General features: G+C 40.2%; 1 protein-coding gene across 1 annotated transcript in view; it reads right to left on the reverse strand.

Annotated features, from left to right (window-relative positions):
• Positions 1–15,673, reverse strand: part of LOC136384220 (calaxin-like) — a 154,064-nt gene extending 138,391 nt beyond the window's left edge. Inside the window, exons 1-5 of the mRNA XM_066354390.1 lie at positions 15,616–15,673; positions 10,494–10,649; positions 8,306–8,410; positions 3,341–3,495; positions 534–638 (exon numbers count right to left, since the gene is read on the reverse strand). Of these exons, the coding sequence (XP_066210487.1) occupies positions 534–638; positions 3,341–3,495; positions 8,306–8,410; positions 10,494–10,649; positions 15,616–15,673 (579 nt within the window). The remainder of the gene's footprint in view (positions 1–533; positions 639–3,340; positions 3,496–8,305; positions 8,411–10,493; positions 10,650–15,615) is intronic.
• Between the last annotated feature and the right edge of the window lie 1,115 nt (positions 15,674–16,788).

Here is a 16,788-nt window from a genome sequence, read left to right on the forward strand (position 1 = left end):
ACTATTAGAAAAAAGCTGGAATTAGGAGCTTACATGCTTTGCTTATAAGAATTTATTTGATCTATAGCAGAAATAAATTAGAATTGTAAATAGTAGACTTCTACCACTACTTTTAGAACACCCACATTTTTTTTTCCTATTAGTAGACTACATAATGAAAAACCAGTTATGTCCAGGCTATTTCCATATTTTTACTGACAAAAATAACTAGAGAAAGCCCATACTGAATTTTGTCTGGTTTTTTTTTTCTTCCTATCCTTCCTATCTCAAAGTGTGCTTTTCTTTGGGAAAATATTAACATGCAGGAAATCAGGACTTGTGTACAGCTGAAGTTAAAAGCTCAAAAAATAAAAAAGTTGAATATAATTACTTAAATAGCCACTATTGTTTTAGCGTCCAAACACTAGGATGGACTGAGCCCCTCACGGTTGCTCAGAGGTAGCATTGCACCCTACAGGGGTGAGTGACTTGCAAGTGTTCTTTCTAGATCCTTAAAAAAATTCCCCACCCAATGCGGGCTGCTGGCACTGTACCTCTGACTTGGGTAAACATTGTCCCAACACCTCCATCATTAGTCTGTCTTCTTTTACTGCCTTTTCAAAGTCTGCAAAAGATATCTTGCCATCATTGTCATAATCCTAGGAGAGGAAGATAATTTCTTGATAAATGAGTTTTTAAATTTTCCATGGGAAATAACTGTCTAGAATAAAAGGTGATAGCAAGTAAAACTAAGTTCACATTCTGTAAGCACTACCTAAATAAAAATACTTATTTAAGGAGGCCACTTACTTTACTCCTATGAATTGATAGGTAACCCTGGTGTTACAGACTGAATGTTTGTGTGCTGGTGTTATAGACTGAATGTTTGTGTGCTGGTGTTATAGACTGAATGTTTGTGTGCTGGTGTTATAGACTGAATGTGTGCTGGTGTTATAGACTGAATGTGTGCTGGTGTTATAGACTGAATGTTTGTGTGCTGGTGTTATAGACTGAATGTTTGTGTGCTGGTGTTATAGACTGAATGTGTGCTGGTGTTATAGACTGAATGTGTGCTGGTGTTATAGACTGAATGTTTGTGTGCTGGTGTTATAGACTGAATGTTTGTGTGCTGGTGTTATAGACTGAATGTTTGTGTGCTGGTGTTATAGACTGAATGTTTGTGTGCTGGTGTTATAGACTGAATGTGTGCTGGTGTTATAGACTGAATGTGTACTGGTGTTATAGACTGAATGTGTGCTGGTGTTATAGACTGAATGTTTGTGTGCTGGTGTTATAGACTGAATGTTTGTGTGCTGGTGTTATAGACTGAATGTTTGTGTACTCCCCGAGCCCCAACTTCCTATGCTTTAACCCCAACATGATATTTGAAGGTGGGGCCTTTGCAAGGTAATTAGGTTTAGACAAGGTCATGGTATAACTATTATTATTTTCTTTTTGGATTTTATTTATTCATTTTTTAGAGAGAGAGAGAAAGGGAAAAATGAGGGGGGAGGAGCTGGAAGCATCAACTCCCACATGTGCCTTGACCAGACAAGCCCAAGGTTTCGAACCAGCAACCTCAGCATTTCCAGGTCGACGCTTTATCCATTGCGCCACCACAGGTCAGGCCATAACTAGTATTCTTTTAAGTAGAGGAAGAGACCAGAGCTCCCTCTCTCTCCAATGTGAGGACTTATTAAAGAGGTGGCTGTCTGCAACCCAGGAAGAGAGCCCTCACCAAGGAGGTGAATCAGCTGCCACCCTGATCTTGGACTTGGCAGTCTCCAGAACTGAGAAATTCCTGTTAAGTCACCCAATCTAGGGTAATTTTTTATAGCAGCCCAAGACGAACAACTGAGTTACCTTATATCAAATGTAGCCCTGTACTCTATCTAAATAGACAAAAAAAATTAGAGAAAGCCCAATATTATATTGCTTGTTTTGTGATAAGTGCCAAAGGAAAAAAATTCTCAAGCTTAATTTGTAGAACTTGTTCGTCAGAGGATCTCTTACTTGGAAACCCATCATATCAAAAGGATAAAAGTGAAAAAGTGAAATTGCTCAAATAAGGAGCAAGGCACTGGGAGTTAGAGCACTAGCAGTAAAAGATGGACCAGCCATGCAGACCACTGCTGGGCCTTTAAGGATGGTGGGGATCTAGATAGGTGGACCCGTGTAGGGAGGAAATGCAGAAGAATGGGCCAACCTGAATCCTGACAGTAAACAGGAGCATAAGTATGAAAGGAGACAGACTGCCTGGAATAGAGCATTTGCACAGGGACTATGGGTGATTAAGTAAATCATAGGGGTAGCATCTGTGTAGATATGAATGCCTTTAACTGCTTAGATGAACTTGGATTTGATTTGATGGGTCTTTGTTTTTTCACATCTGGGCATAACTAAATCAGCATTGCTGAAAGTCTAATCTAGAGAAAGGTTTAAATAATTGTTAGAAAGAGGTTCACTCCATCACATTTTCATTAAAAGAGGAAATGGGTTTGGTATGAAGGAACATACTGTCTCTCAAGAAATCCACCCTGAGCCCTAAAGGGGTCTAGTGAGAGTATTTCTAACGGACAAGGATACTCTGGAGCCTGTGTTAACTGAGTGAGACTTGGCAGTCCACATCATTTGTTTCCTTTCTGAACTCCAGAGTAATTAATAGGTGAGCCAGGCCCGGGCTACCTTAGGCTCTCAAACCTTCACTGATATCTAGTTTAGGGTTATAGTAAGAAAAGGAGAGAAATTATTATGTCCATAATAAATCGATATTGGTTTCATTGAGAGATGAATTCTGCACCCAGTTTTCCAGTGTGACCTTGAGTATACCATCTGTACTTCAGTTTTCTCATCTGTAAAATAAAGATAATTTCTACTTCATAGGGTTGGTTTGAGAGAATAAAATGACTTCACATATTAATGTTCTGTGAATGGCCTGGCATATAGCAAGCACTCTATAAGGAACAATTTTTATTATGTTATTTTGTTATGATGAGTGTTTAGATATACTGAAAGGCTAAGGTCATGAAGACAGACTACAATAGCATGATTTTATATGAATTAAATTTGCTGCTTTCCCCCAGTTATTGTGGTTTTACTGATTTAAAAATATTTCAAAGTAAGAAAAATAACATTTATTTGGTGCAGTGATTCATTTAAGCACCTACTAATTCCATAACTATTTACTGAGCACCCCCTACCAGACAGGCGCTGCTCCGGGCAACGGACACAGCAGAGAACAGATGGAAACTCCTGCCCGTGCATTGGCTATGTTTATTACTGAGGGAGAGAATTCCTTCATCTTTAGCTTTATCCAATATCCACTTGACTGGGTATAATGAAATCAGTCTTTCATTCTTACCATTTTCTTCAGTGTTATATCTACCAACTCTTTTATTCCTTCATCAGTCTCTTCCTCAGGTGACTGTTGGTATAGACTGTTCTTCAACAGATCAAATATTTCCTCTTCAGAAATGCAACCATCATCACCATTCAAATAATAAACTTCAAAACAGACTTTTCAAAGCATAAGAAGTTTAAAGACTTGGATAAGGACAGTTTAAATGTCATTAATCTTAGTTATTTCAATATATAATAAAAAAGCATAGAAACAATTTATACAACCTACAATGATTAGTCTATAGCAGTGGATCTCAAAGTGTGCGCCAGGGCGCACTGGTGCACCCTAGATTTCCAGGTGTGCCCTATGTTATTCCAGAGAAATATGTGCCTGTTGGGGACCAAAACACCAACAGGGCTTTTGGAGTTTAGATTTTTGGGGGACAGAGGAATGGGGAATTGGCTGTAAGCTGACAGTCTGCTGAAGCCCCCACCTCACTTGCCTGACTAGGTTGCAAAAGGCTGTTAAGCTGTGGTGCTGGATTGTTTATACTACCCCCCATGTTCCCCAGAAAGACAGGAGGCAAGTTTCTTCTATCCTTTGTTTGGTGTAAAGTTAAGATGATATGTATGGTGGGGGTTTCTGCACTCAACACAGTTAAGAGTAAAAAGAGAGGAATTCTTCAAAGTATTGACGAGGAAATGAGAGTTTGCCTTTCAAATATATGCCAAACATTGAAGAAATCGCTAGGACACATTAGGCTCATGTTTCTCATAAACACAAGAATGAAAAAACAACACATTCATGCCGGCACCTGCCGAATTTACTAAATCTTACTAAGAATGTATGTATATAAAAAGATAACTTTTTTGTTGTTTATTTTTTAACCCCTCTTTTTTACAAATTCTAAAAAGCATAACAAAAAATGTAACATAGAAATGTTTTTTAATGTCAGAATAAATTCAATTTTGTCGTATTTATTTCATTTAATTGCCATAAAAGCACACTTAGACTTAATATTTTTTCTTTAATATTTGACTTAATTATTATAACATATTTCTCAGAAATTTGTATATAGTGCACCTACAATTATTTGTAGGAATTTAAATGTGTCCTGACTTCAAAAAGCTTGAGAACCACTGGTCTATAGGGTAGAGATTTTATAATAAAGCACTCTTCATTATATTTCCACAATATTAAATACTGTTTGGAAGGTGAAAAGACAAAACTTTTGGATTTTGAAATTAAGGCTTTAAAAATGTTATGAAACTGTAATACGGGGAATGCATATTATTAAATTTTTGATCAACCTGACCTGTGGTGGCACAGTGGATAAAAGCATTGATGTAAAACACTGAGGTTTCTGGTTCGAGACCCTGTGCTTGCCTGGTCAAGGCACATATGGGAATTGATGCTTCTTGCTCTTCCCCCCTTCTCTCTCTCTCTCTCTCTCAAATCAATTAAAAAATTTTTTTAAATCTTTGATCATACAGTATACAAACATATGTGTGTAAAAATCTCAGGGTTATGGCCTGACCAGGTGGTGGCGCAGTGGATAGAGCGTCGGACTGGGATGCGGAAGGACCCAGGTTCGAGACCCCGAGGTCGCCAGCTTGAGCACAGGCTCATCTGGCTTGAGCAAAGAGCTCACCAGCTTGGACCCAAGGTTGCTGGCTCCAGCAAGGGGTTACTTGGTCTGCTGAAGGCCCACGGTCAAGGCACATGTGAGAAAGCAATCAATGAACAACTAAGAAGTCGCAATCTCCGTTCCTGTCTGTCTCTGTCCCTGTCTCTGTAAAAAAAAAAAAAAAAAAAAAAATCTGATGCCCAGGCTGCATTTCAGGCCAATTAAATCAGAATTTCTGAAAGTTAGTCCTGGGCACAAAAAAAAAAAAAATATTTAAAAAAAAAAATCTCAGGGTTATGATTCTCTTCTCACATAGACTACAAAAACTAAGTACACACTTGGCTGTGTCACTGACATTTTTCAGTATATTTGTTTAGTGAGTCATGTCCTTGGGGCCTGTCCATCTGTGCTATCCAAAATGAGCAATCTCTCTCTGGAGTGCCTTCCGTCTCCGGAATGAGCACTACCACAGTCCACTCCTTCACCCACACGTGACTCAACCAGGTACTAGAATTCAGCAGGGAAATAGCTCTTCTGGCATTTCTAATCCAGTTAAATGTTTTACCAAGAGCAACAAAACCATGTATAAAACTACAGGGTATCGGATTAGCTGTCTTTTTTGTTGAGTTTCTCCAATCTGTTGCATATATGAGTTTGAAACACAACCTACTAGAAGTAGTATTTTCTCCAAATTAATATACCTTGAAGTATATATGAAACAGTTTTAGGAAGTAGGATTAGAGGAGGAAAAATTTTTTGATAGTGTGATGTTATTCAGTCATGTATAGCTACTTTCAAAGTCACATTTTTACCAGGTATTAGTATTACCACAAGAATATACATTCCAGAAACTTAGCTTTTCACTTTTCCATGAGACTTTTGTATAGGAATGTTGCAATAAGCTTAAGTAATAACTATACTTAAATGTTATCCTGTAAAAAAATTAGACTAAAGAAGAAAGCTACAAAATTAGACAAAAAGGTATAAATGTTACAAAGTTGGTTATTTTAAAAAAAAATGTTGCTATCACTTAAAAATGTGTTTAATGCCCTGGCTGGATAGCTCAGTTGTTTAGGGCATTGTCCTGAAGCACAGAGGTGGCTGGTTTGATCCCCAGTCAGGGCACATACAGGAGCAGACTGATACTCCTGTGTGTGTGTGTGTGTGTGTCTCTCTCCCTTCCTTTTTCTAAACTCCGTAAAATAAACAAACAAAAGAGGTGTTTAATTTAGAGATCTTCTTTTGAACATCCAAACCCAAATTCAAGTGGAAGGATAAGGGATAAAAAATTTTGCTTACTTCCCCAGAACTCTTAGTCTTCTCTTAAGCAATTTGACAAGAAGCAATCAGTTTCCTTGAAAACTGCTATTTAAAATTGTTCCTATTCTCTTTCCAGGGTTCCTCACCCCAAATCCTGGCACCAGAGGCGTAAAACATAGGAAATAGGCCCTGGCTGGTTGGCTCAGTGGTAGAGCGTCAGCCTGGCATGCAGGAGTCCCAGGTTCGATTCCCGGCCAGGGCACACAGGAGAAGCGCCCATCTGCTTCTCCACCCCTCCCCCTCTCCTTCCTCTCTGTCTCTCTCTTCCCCTCCTGCAGCCAAGGCTCCATTGGCCCGGGCGCTGGGGATGGCTCTGTGGCCTCTGCCTCAGGCGCTAGAGTGGTTCTGGTTGCAACAGAGCAACGCCCCGGAGGGGCAGAACATCGCCTCCTGGTGGGCATGCCGGGTGGATCCTGGTCGGGCGTATGCGGGAGTCTGTCTGACTGCCTCCCCGTTTCCAACTTCAGAAAAATAAAAAAAATAAAAACATAGTTAATACACTTCACACCAATGGTACAGGTGATGGGGGGCAGTTATTTCTAGGCAAAATTGTGAACTGGGAGAGTTTTTGTCTTTAGCATTCCTGACATTCCTTTTCATTAAGAAGCTCTCTCTGTAATCCTCTTCCCATTGGGCTTTCATTGTCCTCTGGCTTTCCCCCCTTTTCAGTCACCTGCACTAACACTAGAACACTGATGTCTGGTGGTTAATGTGTTTTACCTTATTTTCTGTCAATCTCTCACTTTTTCTTTAAATCTCATTTATTAATTTGAGAGAGGGAAGACAGGTGGAGGCAAGAGCGAGAAGCATCAATTCATAGTAGTTGCTTCTCACATGTGTTGATGGGGCAATCCCAGGGTTCTGAATGGGCGACCTCAGCGTTCCAGGTTGACATTTTTTTATTTTTCTGAAGTTGGAAAAGGGGAAGCAGTCACACAGACTCCCGCATGCGCCCGACCGGGATCCACCTGGCACACCCACCAGGGGGCGATGCTCTGCCCATCTGGGGTGTCACTCTGTTGCAACCAGAGCCATTCTAGCACCTGAGGCAGAGGCCACAGAGCCATCCTCAGCGCCCGGGCCAACCTTGCTCCAGTGGATCCTTGGCTGCAGGAGGGGAAGAGAGAGACAGAGAGGAAGGAGAGGGGGAGGGGTGGAGAAGCAGATGGGCGCTTCTCCTGTGTGCCCTGGCCGGGAATCGAACCCAGGACTCCTGCACACTAAGCTGACGCTCTACCACTGAGCCAACTGGCCAGGGCCCAGGTTGACATTTTATCCACTCCACCACCACAGGTCAGGTTCACGTTTTTGATTTGTTTTTAAATAGAAAGATAAGCAATGGCCTCGATGTGACTAGTGCACTGCCCCATAGCAAGGTCCATTCCTGCTGAGCCCAGAGGTAGCCTGAGACCTCCCCCTTGCTAGCTGATTAGAGTTGGCATTAGCCTGGGCCTTAAGCCAAAGACCCATCCTGATGACAACTAAACATTAAAGAAGCACTGAATGAAGTGTTTGGGGATCCTGGAACTAGGAGTTTCCTATGAAATAGGTCACCCATTTCATTATTTTATTTTTTTACAGGGACAGAGAGAGAGTCAGAGAGAGGGATAGATAGGGACAGACAGGAACGGAGAGAGATGAAAAGCATCAATCATCAGTTTTTCGTTGCAACACCTTAGTTGTTCATTGATTGCTTTCTCATATGTGCCTTGACCGTGGGCCTTCAGCAGAACGAGTGACCTTTTGCTCAAGCCAGCGACCTTGGGTCTAAGCTGGTGAGCTTTGCTCAAGCCAGATGAGCCCGCACTCAAGCTGGCGACCTCAAGGTCTTGTACCTGGGTCCTCCGCATCCCAGTCTGATGCTGTATCCACTGTGCCACCGCCTGGTCAGGCCGGTTTTTATTTTTTAAAGCTGTCATGAACTACATACTTTTGCAATACCAAACACTAATTTTATATTTAAAAATATATTTAAACATTCACTAAACACAAAATTGACACTATATCACTAATCCAGTAAACCCATATAGAATTCTTACACTTCAACTTTTCTTCCAAAGTCCCTCGAAGAAACACTGATAATCCTTTAACCCACTCATTTACGTTTATGCAGTTATCACTGTCTTTGTCAAATGCAAAAAATACTGAAAAAAAAGTGCAAGTATAAAATATTTATATTATAACATACATCTATTTTGTAATTAAACAGTATGCATGTATAAATAGATTTTTAAAAATTTCCCCCAAAACTGAGGGGAAAAGGGGGTCTTGGCACTCTCATTCCTGAAAGAGTCAAAATTACTAAAAATATGTTTCCTGCAGATTTTTATAGGAAAAATAGTCATACTTCTCCATGATCAATGATTGGCTTCATTTGTGATACAGATCCTATGAGCCAAAAAGCCCAGTGAGGGAGCTAATCAATGTGGTCGTTTTTATTCTAAAATGGGGACAAAATTCTGTTCTGAAGAGTCTGCACAGTGCCTAAAGATAAATTACTAGAATAACACATGATTTTTTTTTTTTTTTTTTGTATCTTTCTGAAGCTGGAAACGGGGATAGTCAGACAGACTCCCGCATGCGCCCGACCGGGATCCACCTGGCACGCCCACCAGGGGCGATGCTCTGCCCACCAGGGGGCGATGCTCTGCCCCTCCGGGGGGTCGCTCTGCCGCGACCAGAGCCACTCTAGCGCCTGGGGCAGAGGCCAAGGAGCCATCCCCAGCGCCCGGGCCATCTTTGCTCCAATGGAGCCTTGGCTGCGGGAGGGGAAGAAAGAGACAGAGAGGAAGGAGAGGGGGAGGGCTGGAGAAGCAAATGGGCGCTTCTCCTATGTGCCCTGGTCGGGAATCGAACCGGGGTCCCCCGCACGCCAGGCCGACGCTCTACCGCTGAGCCAACCGGCCAGGGCCTAGAATAACACATGATTTTTAAATTACCAGTGGAATCAGTATTATCCTATAGAAAATAAAATATTACTGACTCTTTTGGGGGTGATAGGTATGTTAATTATTTTGATTATGATTATGGTTTTAAGGATATATATATATATATCTCTCTCAAAACTTACCAAATTGAATACTAAAAATCTGTTAATGAAAATGACTATCACATTAACTTCCTATTTTTAATAAGTTATCTTTTGATTTTTTCAGTATAATGAGTATTTTTTGTACTGATATATTTTTAATTTTTATGAGAAAAAATCATTAAAATTTTACATGTCTATAGCATATGAATCCATAGACATCATGATTAAAAGCCATATTCTTTTATTCCATACGTAGGTGGGACATAAAAGTGAGACTAAGAGACATTGATAAGAGTGTGGTGGTTACGGGGGAAGGGGGGAGAGGGAGAGGGGAAGGGGGAGGGGGAGGGGCACAAAGAAAACTAGATAGAAGATGACAGAGGACAATCTGACTTTGGGTGATGGGTATGCAACATAATTGAACAAGATAACCTGGATATGTTATCTTTGAATATATGTATCCTGATTTATTGATGTCGCCCCATTTAAAAAAAAAATTAAAAAAAAAAAAGTCACATGCTTATCTTTAAAAAACAATACTGAGCTGGCCTGTGGTGGCGCTGTGGAGTGTGCACTGACCTGGAACACTGAGGTTGCTGGTTTTTGAACTGCTGGGCTTGCCCAGTCAAGGCACATATGACAAGCAACCAATGAACAGCTAGAGTGAAGCAACTACTTCTCATTCCTCCTCACCTCCTCTCTCTGTAAAATCAATAAATAAAATCTTTATTAGTTTTAAATTTTTTATTTATTGATTTTTAGAGAGAGGGAGGGATAGTGAGAAAGAGAGAAACATAGACCTGTATGTACTCTCTCTGGAGATAGAACCCACAACCTTTGTGTATCAGGATGATGCTCTAACCAACCAAGCTATCCAGCCAGGGCAATAAATGAAATCTTAAACAAAAACAATACTGCTAGCTTATTTAGTCCATTACTGGTTATCTCTCAAAGTGGTACAGCTATGAGATAAGAAATCCTGAGCAAGTTTACATTGAAAACGATCCTGACAATAAAATCTACTGATTTGAATTGGCAGCACTATCTTTCTAGTTTGATATTAAAAAATTCAAAGTGTTTGTTGAAAATTAAATATACAATATTTGCCATATATTACTCTATATAAATATATATGTGCCACATGTTTATATGTGTTTGACACCTCAGCTTGACCCATTTCAGTCTCTTATTCTTACCCCTGTTCATTAGCTTATCATCGGTCATTCCAAATAAAGCATGCAGGATCCTTCGAAATGCAACACGATCTAGTCCAACGTTATCAAGTCTCACATCAGCTTTTTCCACCAAGTCGTAAAAAAGTATTATGAGACACTCTACTTCATATTTCTTGACTGTAAAATGAAAATATAAATATGACTTAATCATTGAGTTCTCCAAATTAAAAATATTTTACTAGAAAGCTATTTTTTTCCCCTTATAAGAGTAGATGCCATAGTGAGTTTTTAAGTATGATCTAGACTTGTTACTTAAAAGCTTACAGAATGCCCTGGACAGTTAGCTCAGTTGGTTAGAATGGGGTTCTGATGAGCAAAGGTTGCCAGTTTGATCCTGGGTCAGGACACGTAAGGAAACAGACTGATGTTTCTGACTCTTTCTAAAATCAAATTTTAAAAAGAGCTTACATAATTAAGATGGGTCTCACTCAGAAGAGGAGTCGAGCCATTTTCATGGGAATGGACTTTAAATTAGGCCTTGAAGAAGGCACAGTATTTTACAGGAAGGAGTGAGTTGGGGATGGTGAAGTGGATTCGGGGAGAGGAAACAGCCTGAGTCAAGGAAAGCGGTACAATGGGCGTCAACATGAGGTTGACCATGCCTCATTGAGAGCCAGCTAGTTGGGAAGAAGTAAAAAATAAGATAGAATAGAATAGGCTGATGGTAAGAGGGCCTTGAATGCCTGGTCAGAGGATTAACATTTATTTACAGGAACAGTGTTTCTCATGGTATCAGCTTTGGACCATCTGTATGATGGTTCTTCTCCATTGCTTGTTAATCACGCAAATTGCCAAGCCTTGCTCCAGACCCACCTCAGAATTGCTAACAATGGACCCAGGAATTATCTTTTAAGTAAGAGCTCAGTTGACTTTTATGCCTTAAGGCAGTGGTTCTCAAAAGTGTGTGCCAGGGTGCATTGGTGTGCCCTCGATTTCCAGGTGTGCCTTATGGTATTCCAGAGAAATATGTGCCTGTTGGAGACCAAAACACCAACGGTGATTTTGGAGTTTAGATTTTTGGGGGACAGAGGTGTGGGGAATTGGCTGTAAACTGACAATCTGCCCAACCCCCCACCTCACTTGCCTGATTAGGTTGCAAAAGGCTGTTAAGCTGTGGTGCTGGATTGTTTACACTACCTCCCATGTTCCCCAGAAAGACTGGAGGCAAGTTTCTTCTATCCTTTGTTTGGTGTAAAGTTAAGATTTGTATGGTGGGGGTTTTGGATTGATGATTAAACATAAGGAATTGTCTCTTGAAGCCTTTTGGATTTCTATAAAAGAAGAGTATGTGGCAATATCGAAAAAAGCTTTGAACATTTTACTACAATTTTCAACATCCTATTTCTATGAATTAGGATTTTCTACCCTTAACACAATTAAGAGTAAAAAGAGAGGAATTCTTCAATGTATTGACGAGGAAATGAGAGTTTGCCTTTCAAATATATGCCCAAACATTGAAGAAATCGCTAGGACACATCAGGCTCATGTTTCTCATAAACACAAGAATGAAAAAACTTAACACATTTGCACCAGGACCTGCCGAATTTACTAACTCTTACTAAGAATGTATCTATGTATATAAAAAGATAACTTTTTTGTCATTTTTTAATTTTTTAACCCCTTTTTTACGAATTCTAAAAAGCATAACTCAAAAAATGTAACATAAAAATGTTTTTTAATCAGAATAAATTTTTGTCATATTTACTTCATTTAATTACCATAAAAGCACGTTTGGACTTTATATATTTAAATATTTGACTTATTATAACATATTTCTTAAAATTTGTATATAGTGCGCTTACAATTATTTGTAGGATTTTAAATGCGCCCCGACTTCAAAATGTTTGAGAAGCACTGCGTTAAGGGTTGAGAAGTGTTTAGAAAGAGAGACGCGGTAAGCTGCACTGAAGAGGAAAACTGGACGCACAGAGCCAGGCTTGGAGTGATGGGCTTAGGAAGGTGGAAATGAGGTCAGAGTGGGAGGGAGCCTGAGATACCGCAAAAAATCAGTAGGACTTGGTGACTGATTTTCAAACCAAAACTTTTTAACACTCATATACCTGATCTCACTTCAGACTTAGTAAACAAATAGATTTAAGAAGTGTACAGGTGCCTGGCCAAGTAGACAAGGTTGTGGGTTCAATCCCCGGTCAGAGCACATACAAGAGCAACCAATGAATAACTAAATAAGTGGAACAAATTGATGTTTCTCTCTCTCAAATCAATTAAAAAAGTGCTCAGGTGCTTCTAATGCATCAGGACTGAGAACTAAGGGATTAGACTTAGTGGGTACTAGTCGACTAGTTCTACTTCCTTTTCTGAGACTGAATAGCTGAGACAGACACATTTATATAGTATCTGTATGCCTCAGAGTCCTCACCTATGAAAACTGGGTATTGTCTGCCCTAGATGACCTCTGAGAGTCCTTAGGTTTCTAAAAGAGTGAAAAAACTAAGGGGAGGAAAAGGAAGTCACTACTTTTTTCTGTTCCTTGTACTTCCCTTTTTTCTGTGGGGAATGTGGGGAGAAAAAAATTTAGTTATTTTAGATGCTGTCTTTAAGATAATTTCAAATACCCAATTGAAATTAATGACAACTGTTAACAATAGGGTTTCCACTGTGATGAGAATGACTTCTCAGGACAGTGATTCACAAACAATAATTACAAAGGTACCTAATACTATTTTACAAACTGAATGAGATCTTCAGGCTTCACACTGTAACTATTAGTCCTGAAATGATAGAAAGGTCTTCCTTATTTATCCAATAAGCATTTAAGGGTCTTTCATGAACCAGGCAATACATACGCTATGCTTCCTGACCAAAAGGAATAGTAACTCATTCCTTTTTTTTTTTTTTTTTGTATTTTTCTGAAGCTGGAAACGGGGAGAGACAGTCAGACAGACTCCCGCATGCACCCGACCGGGATCCACCCGGCACGCCCGCCAGGGGCAACGCTCTGCCCACCAGGGGGCGATGCTCTGCCCATCCTGGGCATCGCTATGTTGCAACCAGAGCCATTCTAGCACCTGAGGCAGAGGCCACAAAGCCATCCCCAGCGCCCGGACCATCTTTGCCCCAATGGAGCCTTAGCTGCGGGAGGGGAAGAGAGAGACAGAGAGGAAGGAGAGGGGGAGGGGTGGAGAAGCAGATGGGCGCTTCTCCTGTGTGCCCTGGCCCAGAATCGAACCCGGGACTCCTGCACGCCAGGCCGACGCTCTACCACTGAGCCAACCGGCCAGGGTCACTCATTCCTTTTTTTAAACCCTTAACTATAAATATAAATACCTTCTTTGTGGAAGACTATGGGATATGGGTCCGATCAAGAGTTGCATATTCATACCTACAAGCTATTTCAGAGAATTACTTTCAAAGAACAAATTATGGTATTTAACACTCATTGCAGACATTGCTAAAAATGATTTAATTAGGATGGGGATAGGAGTTTTTTAAGTCTGCAAAATTTACCTGACCAGGCGGTGGTGCAGTGGATAGAGCGTCGGACTGGGATGCGGAAGGACCCAGGCTTGAGACTCCCGAAGTCACCAGCTTGAGCGCTGGCTCATCTGGCTTGAGCAAAAAGCTCACCAGCTTGGACCCAAGGTCGCTGGGTCGAGCAAGGATTTAATCAGTCTGCTGAAGGCCTCTGGTCAAGGCACATATGAGAGAGCAATCAATGAACTAAGGTGTCGCAGCGAAAAACTGATGATTGATGCTTCTCATCTCTCTCCATTCCTGTCTGTCCCTATCTATCCCTCTCTCTGACTCTCTAAAAAAAAAAAAAAAAAAAAAATTGTCTGCAAAATTTTTTGAATGTCATAAAACTCAGGCTCAGTTCAAGCAGCAAATGACAGAAGATATTACATTAAACACTGGCTAAATGTGTTGGATGAGACTTAGGGCAGTATTGACTGGAAAATGGGCCCTAGAAGTAATTGAGTTTAGATCAATTTAAAACCCAACTGGAATAAGGAAAACAGAAGTAAGTTTTCACTGAGATTCCTAGAAAGGTGGTGCCTTATCCTAATGAGGACACATGAGAAAAAGTGGAAGTGCCCAATAATGAGGCTGTGGAAGTGGCTGAAGTAAGAGTAACTTTCTCAAATCCTAAAAACTGATTCTCAGAATTATCAGTCAGGATGACTTATGGTCATGCCTGAGAAAAAAATTCACAAGATTCCTTTTTAGGCATGTCAGGGTTAAGGGACCCCCCAATATCTGTTAAGTTGGCCTAGTTTTAATCAACACTTGCCACATTCAAAGCACCATGCTCTTTCAACATCTGTAGTACCTGTGTTATGTACCCTACCAGTCCCCTGAGGTAGAGCCATCGTTGGCTTCTAGGGGTTTTGTGCCTGAGAACTCAGGAAACTGCTCAGAGTAAACCTTTATACTTGAAGACTTTTTTTTTAAATATTATTATTTATTCATTTTAGAGAATAGAGACAGAGAAGGGAAAGAGATGGGGGGAGAAGCAGGAAGCATCAACTCCCATATGTGCCTTCACGAGGCAAGCCCAGGGTTTTGAACTGGAGACCTCAGTGTTCCAGGTCAATGTATTATCCACTGTGCCACCACAGGTCAGGCTGAAGTTTCTTACTAAATTTCAGGTCATAATAAAATCAGTCCTTGGTTGGCAGATAAATCCGTTAGCACTTACGAGGTCAAGTAAAATTTCAAGCTCTTCTTCCTATATAGACAAATTTTTTATTTTAATTTACTGATTGATTTTAGAGCAACAGGAAGAGAAAGATAAGAACATCGATCTGCTCCTGTATGTTCTGTGACCAGGGATCAAACCAGCAACCTCTACACGTCAGGATGATGCTATGCTCCAAGCAACTGAGCTACCCAGCCAGGGCCACATATACTGTATAAACCTGTGATTCTTTTCAGCCTAAGTGCAAGGACAATTATACACTTGCCATCTATTTTTTAAAGTGACCAAAATATTATATATTAATAGAAAACAGCTACTCTTTTGGATGTTACAAAGCACTTGTTAATGTCCAACTAGCATGTCTACCCATGTTTGTATTTGAATAAAGGTGCTCAGACAGTGTTGGGTGTGGTCAGTACTTACAGCTCTTGACAGTTTTACTGATGGACTCCACCAGTTTCCTCAGAGCCCTTGGGTCCATGTTGAATGCGGCTTTAACACACTGCAGACATCTCGTGTAGCCTAGCTCCAAGCCTGGCGTCCTGGGCTGCCACTGATTCCACAGTTCATTAGGCCATTCCCCAGCATAGAATGTGAACATGGCAACATTCTAGCAGCCAAACACAGAAGGTTCTCAAGTAATTAGAAAATATGCAACAATGGCTGTTACCCTCAGTACTAACGCAGTGACTGCGTAACCTGGTTGTGATCTGAAATATGACAGCAATTTTAACATTCACCTTTCGTTTGGGTCTAAACAGCACTTCAAGTGATACCTGATACTGCTGCCATTTGTATTTCCTCACCATGAGTTCTACGGTGGAAAATGTTTCCCTATTTAAGCACAATTAAAAAACTAAGTGGTTAAGATTATAAAGACCTTAAATTGGAAATAAAACAATTTCCCAGGCTACAAAAAGTTCCTTCAAAAGTTATAATCTCATTTGAAAATTCAAACCAAGTACCTTCTGATAATAACCAGAGGCATCACTCTGGGGGCTTCTGGAGAAACGCTAGCCCCCACTTTTATCGCTCCCACTTACATCTGACTGTTGGGAAAACAGGACGTAACTATGCTACAGGTGGCCAAAAACCAACTGTTTTAACTCTTGTCTATTGTTAAATCCTAGTATAGAGAACAAGCATCCTTTAGTTTATGTGTGCTGGACCTCACTGTGGATAAGGCCCCCCCCCAAAAAAAAGTACTAAAATAATTTTTATAATTTGGGACACTATATTCTTACTAATTTTAAATGAAATATAAAAATCAAATTTAAAATAAGGCAAATACAACTGGGAGAAAAAAGTTTTCTTAAAACTTCTTTATAGATTTTAAGTTCAAAACTGGGGCTATTTTTAAAAAGTGTGAGACCTGTCACTAAAGTCTGAAGAACTTTTCTCATGTTCTCTTAGGTTAGTCTACTGTTCTCCATAAAATGAAAAAAAAAAAATCAGGCAACAGGCTTTTAGCACATCTTTACTGATAGAATATGAACCTATATTCTACATAAAATAAATTCAGGACACTCATCTGGTATTTAAAACACCTAAATATCAGGGCAGCCAAATAAGTCCAAAACAACCAGAAAGAAGTAG

This window comes from Saccopteryx leptura, chromosome 12 (genome assembly GCF_036850995.1).
Source record: "Saccopteryx leptura isolate mSacLep1 chromosome 12, mSacLep1_pri_phased_curated, whole genome shotgun sequence".
Taxonomy (NCBI): domain Eukaryota; kingdom Metazoa; phylum Chordata; class Mammalia; order Chiroptera; family Emballonuridae; genus Saccopteryx; species Saccopteryx leptura.